The sequence below is a fragment of the Eptesicus fuscus genome, chromosome 14 (genome assembly GCF_027574615.1).
Source record: "Eptesicus fuscus isolate TK198812 chromosome 14, DD_ASM_mEF_20220401, whole genome shotgun sequence".
Lineage (NCBI taxonomy): Eukaryota > Metazoa > Chordata > Mammalia > Chiroptera > Vespertilionidae > Eptesicus > Eptesicus fuscus.
The window spans coordinates 8,162,883-8,174,501 of record NC_072486.1 but is presented as its reverse complement, the minus strand read 5'-3'; the positions used below and the strand labels follow the sequence as shown (position 1 = coordinate 8,174,501).

Below are 11,619 nucleotides of genomic sequence, written 5' to 3'. Positions count from 1 at the left end.
ATCCTGGCTGCCCTGTCAAAGCGGGCGGGTCCGGCGCTGGGAAGGGCGTAGGAGCAGGGGGACAGCGTGTGATGCTGTATGGACAAGTGCACATGTCACTGCCGCCCCTTCCATAGGCGGGAACGTTCACATGCCCTCACCTGAGCAAGAGGGACAGGCGGGCACACGTGTGACAGCTAAAGCTGTCGTGGAGGGAGCTGGGGGAGGCAGCGCCGGCCGCAGTGGGCCAGGGGGGGCCTGCGCCGGCGTGCTCCCACCCTGTCCCCTGTGCCTCGCAGATGGGGGTGCTCAGCAGGTGGTTGTGGGACAGAGAATAAAGAACAGCCTGGACGAAGGCATGAGGGGCTCCCCGTGGAGGCTGAGAGCCTTGCCGCGGGAAGGGGAGGCGGTCGGGGGGAGGGCAGGCTGTCCCGCAGGACTCATGCCTTTCCTTTCTCTCGAACCCTAGGCACCTTGGGGCTGACCAGCGGCTGCTCTGAGTGGGAAGCGAGTGGTGCTGGCCTGAGCCTCCTTGTGGCTGAGAAGCGCCATGGCCAGCATCGTACCGGCCTCCCTGGCTGCTCTCCTGCTGCTGCCTCTGGTAAGGCCCCAGGTCCATACCCTGGCCCCTCCCACCTGCTGGAGCCCCCAGCTCACCTGAGCCCCCACCCCAGAGAACCCTGTCTTTGGCGTGCCCTCAGCTGGTATCTCTGCCAGCACCCCCACTGGACCATCCAGCACTTCTGTGAGTTAGAAAGGGTGTCCCATCCTCAAGACCTTCAACTGACTTGGCCAGAAATCCTTGCACAGTTTACGAATGTATCGCGATGCTGACGTGGGGCAGTCTTCAGAGCTGTGCATCCTGCGCACCGTGCAGGACCCCGGCCCGGCTGCAGAAGGTTCTTTGACCCCAGGCCCCTGCTCCAGGTCAGAGCTCAGGAGCCTGCTCTCTGCTCATGTCTCTCCCAGAGCGAGGGCGGTGGGGAGGGCTCCAGGCCTTGGCCCCCGCCCCGAGCTGGGACTTCACACCAGCACTGGCTCTAGCGGCCTCCGAGCCCTGGACCCGAGCCTGCCTCTGCCCTGCCTCACCGTGTGGCCACAGACAGCCTGTCCCCGCCCTGGAAGCTGTCTGCACCTCTGAACAGTCAGGGCTAGACCGAGCACGGCCCTTGCCGCTCAGATGCCTTGTGCCTGCCTCCGTGCTCCCGACATCCCCTTACACAACTGTTCCTGCCCCCACATTTTGAGTTAGAGGCGACAGCCACGTCAGGGCTTTGAAGTTACTTGTTCCTGCCCTTGAATCCAGCCTCTGCCACTAACCAGCTGTGGGACCTTGGGCAGGAGTTTCTTAACTTCTCTGAGCCTCAGTTTCCTCTTCTGTAAAATGGGGCAAGAGTAAATGGGAGTGGTTCACAGGCCCACTGAATGCTGCCACTGCTCCCTCGCTTGTATCTCCTTCCCCAGCCCCCAGAGGAGAGAGACAATGAGCTGTCAGCCCCTCCTCTCCCCCAGCCCCTGCTGGCTCCCTTAAAGTGCAGCAGTAGCCTTGTGGCCTCTGGAGCTACACTGCCTGGGGCCAAATCCTGGCTGTATAGTCTACTAAGCTGTGTGGCTTTGAGCAAGTTACTTAACATCTCTGGGCTTAAGTTTCACATGTGTAAAATGAGAGAAATGGCAAAAATACTACCTACCTTGTAGTCCTCTGGATGTATATGTACACACATATAGTATATGACAGAATAGCACATGTAGGTTGTAAAGTGCTATATATATGTGTTTGCTGCTGTTTTTATAAGACTTGGAACCTGAGGCCCAGGGTCAGGGTGGGATCCACCCAAGGCCACACATGGAGTTGGTAAAGAAGAACCTCATGGTGTCAGTGACAGAGCGGATGTCAGGGTCCCTGCTGGCCCTGAAGTCTCTGTCACTATCCTCATCCTGCTTCTGCCCCTCCCCCCTGGCCCCAGGGCTTAGGGAAAGTGCTTATGGTGAGCCTTGCTGCCCCCTCCCACCGTCCCTCCTGTTCCCTGCAGACGGCCGCCATGCACTCCGACTGCATGTTCAAGCAGGAGCAGATCCTGTGCCTGGAGAAGATCCGGAAGGCCAACGAGCTGATGGGCTTGAACGCCTCCTCCCTCGGTGAGTCGGCTGGCGGGGAGGACATGGTCTCCCAGCACATCCGTAGCCGTTAGAACTGGTGCCCCAGCCTGCGGCCACCTTGGGAAGAAAGGTGGAGGGGACGGGTCCCTGGGTCCTTCAGAGAGCCCTGTGGGGCGGGGGAGTCCTGGATCTGCTCTGGGCAGCGGCCCTGGGTTGCCCTCCTTGGGGACAGCCTGCCCGGGATGCCTCCCTGTGGGAGGGCTGTTCTGGGTGGCTGGGTATGGCTGCCTTAGATCCCAGGGGGCTGGGCTAGAGCTGGGGTTGGCTGTCAGAGAGCTCGTTAGCAGGCGGCCTGGGCCTGGCGGCAGCAGGGACACAGCTGCTGCGGGTGCCCGAGCTGGAGAGCATGTGGGCAACCCCAAGCAGGAGGTATGGAGCCCTTTCCACCTCCTCTGCCTCCTCTGCTCACTCCGCCAGAAGCTAGAGATGAGGCAGCAGTGGGGACCCCACCTCGGCCTGTCTGGGCAGTACTTCTCCTGGGGCTGCTCTTAGCCTGGGGCGGGGTGCTGCCTCCTCTGCGGGAGGGGCCCCGCACTGCAGGACAGTTAGCAGCCTTAGCTTCCCCATCAGATGCCACGGCTCCCCTGATCCCAGTGACAACCCAGAATGCCTCGTAACATTTCCAGATGTTCCCAGGCAGTGGCGTGGCCCTGGCTGAGAACTAGGGGTCCTGTGTGGCCCCCTCCTCCTAACTCCCTCGCTGTGCAGAGAGGACGCTGAGGCCCACAGGGAAAGGGCACCCTGGACTTCCTGACTCCCAGCGACCAGGGCGAGGGTCTGCGTGGGAAGCCAGGGACTTGGGGGAGGGGGCATCCCTGGAGGCCTGGCCAGCCTCACACCTCAGTCGCTGGAGGGTGGGGCTCTCTGCCCAGACTAGAAGGATCCACCTCTCCCTCCGGATCCTCCCTGTTCATAGGGAGCTCTTCTGAGCACCATCTGTTTAAATACTCGATTAATCTGCAGCCCAGTTATGTGTAACGGTCCCTCCAGGCCAAGCTCCCCGGCCAGACAGTGAACATTAACTGCTAATGGAGCCGCTCCGGCCATGCTGGACTCGCCCGCCCTCCAGCCGAGCTCTGGCTCAGCCCTAACCAAGGCTGGAAGTGGATTCTAGGCCTCACCAGCCAGGGAAACTGAGGCAGGGGCCCCAAACAGGTGCCCAGTTGCAGGAGACCAAAATAATATCTGGTCCAAGGCTCTGGTCTAGGGGATGGGAAATGGGGCCAATGAGGTGGACCGGGAGCCCAGGTGTCCTGCCTCCTAGCCCAGGGCCATTGTTCCTGCATCACAGGAGTCAGGGGCATGTGGGGTGGGGCCTAAGAAGCATCCAGGAGGGAAGGGTAGAGGTGGGAGGCGGGGCTATTGCACAGATGTTTGTGGAGCCCCAGCTGGGGGAGGGCAAGAAGGCTAGCCCACAGGGGCGACGTGAGCGTGAGACAGAGGTGAGGATGGACACCCTCCCAGGAGGGGGCAGGCAGGTGCTGGGAAGAGGATTGCACCCAGGTGTGCTCAGGAGAGGAAGCGAGGAATTCTGGGAGGGTTCATGGACAAGACGGTATTTATACTAGGTCCGTGGTTCTCAAACCTTGCTGCCCATCAGAGTCACCAGGAGCTTTTAGGACCATGTGCTCACGCTACAGTCCAAACCTGAACCGCAGCCCCTCACAGTCACCATGACTCTAAAGGCTCTGAGGCGGCGCTGACAAGCAGCTGGTCTGAGAACCGCTGCGTTAGGCCCTAGGGAGGTGAGTAGGCCCTGACGGCAGGTGAGAGCTGAGGGGTGGGTGGGGAGAGCGTCCTCGGTGGGGGCACCACAGCAGCAAGAGGGGAAAGGCTCTTCCCTGCTCTGTGCCTCAGAAGCTCCACTATGAAAATGAGCAGGTGGGACGAACCATTAGCCAGTACTTACATAGGTTTTCCATGTGCCAGGCACTTGACTAGTGCTTTCTCTCCCACTGCAGCCACCGAGAGGGCAGGCTCTGTTATTACCCCTGTCTTATAGACGAAGACACAGAGGCACCTGCACCCCTTAAATCCTTGTCCCTCCCTGGTCCCAGGACCTCCGCCCCCCAGAGAACTCCAGGTGGTAATGTGCATAGTGGCCTCCAGGGGGAAGCTGAGGGACAGGGTCACGCTGGGGAGGCATGGGAGCCGAGCAGGCAGGTGAAGGGGGAGGCTGCACCGGCAAGGTGGTGGAGAGCGAAAGCAAGCCCTCTGGCCCGGCGCTTCTGTCGGCACCATCCTCGGCATGTTCTGAAGATGTTTGTTGGGACCGTTACTGAAGAGCTGTGTTTAGTGGTTTTGTCCCTCATTCCAAACCTCTGAATGCTAAGTGGGACTCAAGACAACATAGAGTCCAGCTCTGTCACGTGACACTCAGAGAGGCGGAGGCCAGAGGTGGCAGGCAGTCCCTGGCCAAGTTACACCGAGGGCCCGAGCCAGCTCTGGGACAGGCCCCAGGCCTGCGGCCCCAGCCAGGGGTGCCCTTTGTGCTGCAGTGCCCTGTGCCAGAGAGAAGGAAAACGGACCCCTGGGCGTGGGAACCTGACTCTCCACTCCCGAGGGTCCCAGACCCACGCAGGTCACGGGCCCTGCCTGCTGGGCGGGCCGGTTTGCTCTCTGCTCCGCCCAGGCAGCCTGGCTGCCCCATGTGAGTCCGGCCAGAACCTCCCCTTTGCAGGGTGGCAGGCTTCCGTCAGCCTGGAGGCCTGGCCTGCATTTAAGCAGGGCCGGTCAGGTGTGGTCCTCGGGGGCCCCCAGACTCTGGAGGAGATGGGAGAGGGGCGCCTGCAGCGGCCCTGCCAGGGGCAGAGGAAGGAGACTTGTACAGAAGACGAGAGCCTGCTCCCTGCTCTTCTGACCCGGCCTCTGAGGCCAGTCCAGGGTGCACAGTGCCTGGTCCCAGCCACTCCCCCCTCCCCCCCACAAGAGGAGAGGCCTGGTCCCAGCCACAGTGCCTGGTCCCAGCCACTCCCCCCTCCCCCCCCCACAAGAGGAGAGGCCTGGGGAGGGAGCCACTGCAGGGCTGGGCCCAGGCTCCCATCCTTGGAGCAGAATCAGCCTCTTGCCTGCCCCTCCCAGCTGCTGTGAGACTAAACAGGCGCCCAGCGTGGGGGAGGAGTGGGGTCTGCAGGGACCCCTCGCCCCCCAAACCTGACTTGAGCCTGCATCAGAATCTTCTGGAAGGCTTGTTAAAACACAGGTGGCTAGCCCTAGCACCAGAGTTTCTGACTCGGTGGGTCTGGTGGGGCCTGGGCACCTGCATTCTGGTCTGGGGTCCCCGCTTTGAGAGCCGCTGAGCTCGAGGGGAAAAATAACTTTCAATCGATTGAAATCACGTGTTACCCCCGGACTGTGTGCTAAAATGGGGGGGCTCAGTGTACCCACGCGTCCTCGGCGGCTTCTCAAAGGGACGACGGCGCCTGTGTGAGCCCCTGCGGTGCCGCTGCTCTCGCGGTTTTGAACACACTGTGAAACTGGACAGAATCGTCACCATGACAACCCGGGATGAGCGCCGCGTTCTGTTCCAATTGAGGCTAATGGCTCCCGCGTCCTCTCTGTTCTGCCTGCCCGAGTGGTCTCTCCTCCCGCTGCTGTCACGAGGCGCTGCCTCTCCTTGCTGCTTTGTGTGGGCGGCGGAGGGGGAGCCGCCCCGGAGATGGGGCATCTCCCACCACTGGCATCCCCACCCCTGGCCTGAATCCCTCTGACCAAGTTCCAGAGAGGCTTGGGGGGGGGGGGGGGGGGGGAGAGGCAGAGCCAGGAGGGCACAGGCAGGCAGTGTAGAGTTGGGCTACAGCAGGAGAGGAGTAGGGAGGCGGGGTGTCCCCCGTGGAGAGACCTGCTCTGCAGGGGCGAGGAGAGGAGGGAACGTTCCCAGCCTCTCAGCAGTGGCCGATGCACTGGACCATCGCCGCCTGGAAGCGCGTTCCTGGCTGCTGTCACTCACCTCCCCTGTTTTCCTCCTGCCTCTGGCCTCCCCTCCCCAGTCCTCCCCGCCAGCTGCCCTTCTGCTGTTGGCATGCCTTGTTCTGTTGGGGCCAGGCCCTCTTTTCTCCTCTTCTTCTCAAATCTGTGCCTTCTCCTGAGACATATCAGCCAGGTCCACGGCCCCACATATTATAGCATCCCTGTGCTGACACCCCCTGTTCTCCCTCCTTTCCACTCCCCCTCCGCACTCCACACCGTCATCTCACGGCCTGTTGGGAGTCTGGGCGGATGTGCCTTGGGAGACACTTGTCCTGGCGGTGGGGCCAGAGAGGCGCCCCGGCTTCTGGGCATTGGCAGATCGCGAGTGAAATCTCTGTTCCTCATTGGAGCTCTCGTTGCTCCGAGTCTGGAGTACCCTCAGAGACGCCCAGCCCTCAGTGTGCACACAGGGAAACTGAGTCAGGGTGGAGGGGTAGAGACTTACCAGAGTCACGCAGTGAGCCCTGGGCTGCAGTAGACACAACTCCAGTCTCGTGGCCGACGTGCAGGCTGAGGGACACCCTGCCCTCTCCCACTCGGCCCTCAAATGCAAACTTCCCAAATGTCTTCTCCACCTCTGTAGCCCTGGCCCATGGGCCCTGGCACATGGCAGGAGCTCAGAAAATAGCTAAGAGAATGAATCGCCTGCCCTGCCTCCAGGCCTGGGACCCCACCCTGCGAGCCCCTTCTTCCCTGTGCCATCCTCAGCGGAGCCCCGCACCCCTCGCCGTCCCTCCGTCCCGCCGTCCCGCCATCCTTGTGACTGCTCACCTCCATCTGAAGTGCCCCGGGCCCTCAGGAACGTCAGCTGGCAGTGGCAGCTGGCTGTGCCAGGGCCCGCTGTTCCACGATAAGGGAACATCTGTTAACGGGAACCTGGGACATGGGCTGGACGTGACCATGCTCCGTGATGTTCCCGGTCAGCAGGGGCCCCGCAGCCCACGCTGAGCTGCTGGGCCCCCTTTCAAGTACCGATGTCACAGCCAGGCGTGTGCGGCTGGAGCCCTGCTGGGTGGGCGGTGGGAACCATCAGTGGCTGGCCTGCTGCTGTGAGACCTGGGACACGGTTCCTCTCCTGTGGCCTCCAGTGACCTTGCCTTCTTGGTTTGTGGTCCTTAGAACTTTCTTCTTTTCTTTAAAAAAAATATATGCTTTATTGATTTTAGAGAGAGAGGAAGGGAGAGAGAGAAACATCTACTGAGAGTGAAACATTGGTCAGTTGCCTCCTGCATGCTCCCTACCAGGGACTGAGCCAGAAACCCCGCAACCCGGGCATGTGCCCCTGACTGGGAATCGAACTGGCGACCCTCTGGTGCCTGAGACAATGCTCAACCAACTGAGCCACCCCAGCCAGGGCCCTCTAGGATGTTTCCAGCTACCAGGCTGGGTCAGTCCGGGAGCAGGATGCTATAGGTTACTGTGATGGGGGATGAATTCTAAAATAGCCAGGTCCCAATTCCGAGAGACAGACCACTTCTGGTCCACACAGCACCCAACAGAGCTCACGAGGCGGCCAGGCCCCTCTCTGCCCAGGCTTCCCCCGGGACCTGTCGGCGGCCCTCCGCTGGCCCTCGCCCCTTGCAGGCCTCGGGTCTGTGTCCCTGCCCAGGCCTCTCTCCAGGGAATGATTCCCAGGGACACCTAAGTGACGTGAAGTTATTGATGATAACAGTAGGGGGCGTGCACCGAGTGAGCTTGGCGCTCCGCTGGGAGCTTTACTGTGTGAACTCATTACTCCTCCCAGCAGCCCTGGGGGTCGGGGTGGGGGGTGAGAGGTGGCGGGGGGTGGGGGGTCAGTTCCACTGGCTGTACCTTACCTGGCAGAATGGCCCTCTCTGCACCCATGTGTATAGATCCCTCTGCAGCATGCGGACCCTCTCCCGACACTCCATGCTCTGCTGTCACTTCCCCCCTCATCCTCCTCCATCTCTCTGTTCTGATCAGTCATGGTCATTACGGGCATTTCCTCTGGCGTCCCCGCCCCAGTAAACAAAGTCCACAGGGTGCTCTCCTCCCCGTCGATTCCTGGTGGACTCCCATCCATCGCCTCCCCGATGCCCATGAAGCTGGGCCTAGGGGCCGTCCAGGGAACTGAGGGGACCTGCCCACTGAGGTGCTCGCGGCCAGGGCCTGGCTCACGGCTCTCTTCCCCACAGGCTGCCCCGGGATGTGGGACAACATCACGTGCTGGAAGCCCGCCCACGTGGGCGAGATAGTCCTGGTCAGCTGCCCCAAGTTCTTCCAGATCTTCGATCCAGACCAAGGTGGGTTTCGCCCGGGCCTCTTCCGGCCACGCTCAGCCCCGCCCGCTCCCCGGGTGGGCCCCAGACCTCCCTGGGATCCAAGCACCGCTGCCCTACAGGCTGATAGCTGTTCCCGGGGGCGCGGGGATGGAACCACACGCTCCCGACACACGGGGACACACAGGCTTCCCTCAGGCGTGGCTGCCCGGTCCACGTGGGGGTGTGTCATCGTGGGTGGGCACAGCTGGGCTCACACACGGCCTCCATCACTCACCCTGCCGCGGACCTTGGGCGAGGCCCTCACCCCTCTGTCCCCTAGTCTGTCCAACAGGAATGTGGTGGGTCACTGGGGACTCAAGTGATACATGGGGGAGTCACTTAGGGCAGGACTGGGCACGTTTTAATACTCAGTGGTAATTGTTAACTGATGTTCTTGCCATCATCACTCATCTGGAGACACGGAGAGGCCCGGAGAGACACACAGGGAGACACCCTCAGGCAGTGGACACAGGACGCTCCCCCACGTCCACACTCGCCCGCGTCCACACGCACACACCACTCAGATCCAGGCACAGGGCCCGGCCCTCACCGTCAGGCAGGTGCACTCGTGCGCATTAAGCAGAGTGTGTTCTTAGTCCTTGCTGACCGTGGGCAGCGATGCGGGCTCAGGAGAGGAGGAGCGGGGCTGCCTGTGGGAGGACACTGGGCACACGGGAGCCGGGTGACTTGCAGATGCCGGCCTGGGTGTCTGTTGGCTCCCTCCCTGCGAGGAGAGGCTGGGTGGGTGCAGTGTCGTAAGGAGCTCAGCCTGCGGCGTGTCTGTTCAGGTGTGTGTGTGTGTGTGTGTGTGTGTGTGTGTGGGCTACTGCAGCGCCCTGGAGCTACTCAGGGACCCCAGCCGATGTGGGAGACCTTGGGGTGGGCAGGGCTGGGCCCTGTGACTCAGGATATAGGGCGGCGGGGCGGGGAGGAGGCAGTGGGCTCTCTGCAGGCCCCAGGCCGTGGTGACCACATCTCTGTGGGGAGCGGTCTGACACCGCATCTCTCCTTTGGGTGTGATTGTTTCCGCCTTCCCTTGAGGCCTTGTGGGCTCCCAAAGAAGGTTGGTGTCTGGCCAGGTCACTGAGACCCAGAGAAGAGCCTAGAGCCAGGAGCCTGTGGGTGTCCAGGGTGAGCTGAGGGCACTGTTGGGGGCAGGGCTCCAGGCAGGTGGTTTTCTGAGAACGGTGCCGGCCGGTGCTGACCGCTGGGCCCTGGAAGGAGGGTCTGAGTCACGGGTGTGGTCATGCACAGGTCACTTGCGGCCTGGGCCTCGCTTCCTCCTTCACCCGAGGCTTCGGTTGATGTCCTGGAAGTAGAGTTCCCAGACCCCCGTCCACTACAGAGTCCTGCCCGCCCGTCCCCTGTCCTGCCTGAGATAGAGGCAAAGTCTGATTTTCCTGGAATCCTGCCAACCTTGACTCTGCCTGGATGGCAGGTGCCTGCGGGGGACGGTGGCAGCCTGTTGGGGTGCCAGGCCTGTGTCTCAGGGTTCCATCCTAAGACCAGAGAAGGCAGGGTGTAGCTGCAGTACCCCCCCACCTCGCCTCTCCCTTCCCCGGCTTCTCCTCCTGGGGCCTGTTAGCCACACCCCCCACCTCCAGACCTCCTGCCAGCCCAGAAGGAGGGTGGCAGACAAACTCTCCCATCCTGACACCTCGGGACTGGGCGTGACCACGTGCTGTCTAGAACAGGACAGGAGGTGAGTTTTGGAAGAGGAGCAGAGGAGGGAAGTGCAGTGTGAGTGGCATGTGGCAGCCCCGCGATGCAGCCCGATCTCTAATTCCTTCCTCTAGAAGCCAGGTTAGTCACATCCTCCGGTCACGGACTCCTGTCCTTCATTCATCCGCTTCAAGTTTACTGAACATCTTCTGTGGGTCAGGCACCATGGCAAGACTGCTTCTTTCCAACAATAAAAATAAGGCAACGTGAATAGGCAGCAAAATAAGATCTTCTTGAGATAAACTTCCCTTCGGGCGCCATCCCTCCCTCCCTCTGGCAGTTGCACAAGGAGTGTGTTATTTACACCTGACTCTTAAGAGCTCATTAAGGCAGGCCTTTTAGCACCTCCATTCGCACAGCTGAATTAGTGAGACTTGCAGCCAGCGACATGGAAAGTTGAGAATGGCATTTCGCATGTTTGCTCTGGGTTCCCAGGGCCGCCCCTGGCGTTCATGGGGTGGTTGCTGCGTTGCAGGCTATGGAGCGACAGGAGAACGCTGCGCTCTCACACGCCTCTGCGCATTTCTCTAACCGTGTCCTGTTCCCGAGGGAGAGGTGGATGTCTCCAGTGTCTGGCCGGCCCCCAACGTGTAGTCCTCATGGCTCTGGGCCCCAGCAGACCCTCGCTTCAGTGTTTGGGGGTGAGGTGGGGAAGAAGGAGGGGGAGGAATTGGGGCCCAGAGAGAGCAGACCCCACTTCAGCCCTTGCTCACCTCTGCGTTCTCTCCCTTTCTCTGTTTCAGTCTGGGAGACAGAAACCATCGGTAAGAGGAACCCTGGAGAGGACAGACTGCTGCTCATCTGTCCATCTGCCCACCCAGCTTGATAATCTGTCCATCTGTCCATCCAGCTGGAGCCCAGCTCTGACTGCTGGGAATGGGTGGGGGTGGCATGAGAGGCTTATCAGGGACCAGGTTCTCCCCCCCTCCCCCTTTACACCTTGGCCATCCTCGAGTGGGGTGGGGGCACACAGGAAGATGGAAGATGCAGCCCTTGGCCTCAGGGTGCTCATGGACTTGTGTGGGAGGACGAGACTCACTCATGGAGGGGTTAACATGAGAGGCTTATCAGGGACCAGGTTCTCCCCCCCTCCCCCTTTACACCTTGGCCATCCTCGAGTGGGGTGGGGGCACACAGGAAGATGGAAGATGCAGCCCTTGGCCTCAGGGTGCTCATGGACTTGTGTGGGAGGACGAGACTCACTCGTGGAGGGGTTAACAAGCCCGCCACACACATATGTGCAGGCCTGAGTGTATGTGTGCGCCCACACAGATACTGACATCCCCAAGTGGCTGCAGAGTTGGAATGCACAGCAAGCTCTAGAACAAAAGAGATCTAAGGGTGCCGCATGCGGGCAGAGCCATGTAAAGGTCCAGGGAGAAGTCCTGGGGGAGGTGGCATGTCAGCTGGACCTTGGGGACAGAATTTGGAGAAGTAGAGGGGAAATGGAGATGCACTGCTAGTAGGGGAGTCAGCATGGGTGGGGGTGGGAAGAAAGAGTCGGGAA

The 11,619-nt window shown here is 61.2% G+C and overlaps 1 protein-coding gene across 3 annotated transcripts in view; it reads left to right on the top strand.

The window, feature by feature from the left end:
- Positions 1 to 503: 503 nt before the first annotated feature.
- ADCYAP1R1 (ADCYAP receptor type I) overlaps positions 504 to 11,619 on the top strand; it is a 32,808-nt gene continuing 21,692 nt past the window's right edge. For 2 of the 3 annotated variants that reach the window (XM_008147531.3, XM_008147506.3), the window contains exons 1-4: positions 504 to 580; positions 2,013 to 2,118; positions 8,265 to 8,372; positions 10,856 to 10,876. In XM_008147531.3, coding sequence (XP_008145753.2) covers positions 530 to 580; positions 2,013 to 2,118; positions 8,265 to 8,372; positions 10,856 to 10,876 — 286 coding nt within the window. In that variant the 5' untranslated portion in view covers positions 504 to 529. The remainder of the gene's footprint in view (positions 581 to 2,012; positions 2,119 to 8,264; positions 8,373 to 10,855; positions 10,877 to 11,619) is intronic. The other variant, XM_054726263.1, reaches the window with a different exon arrangement.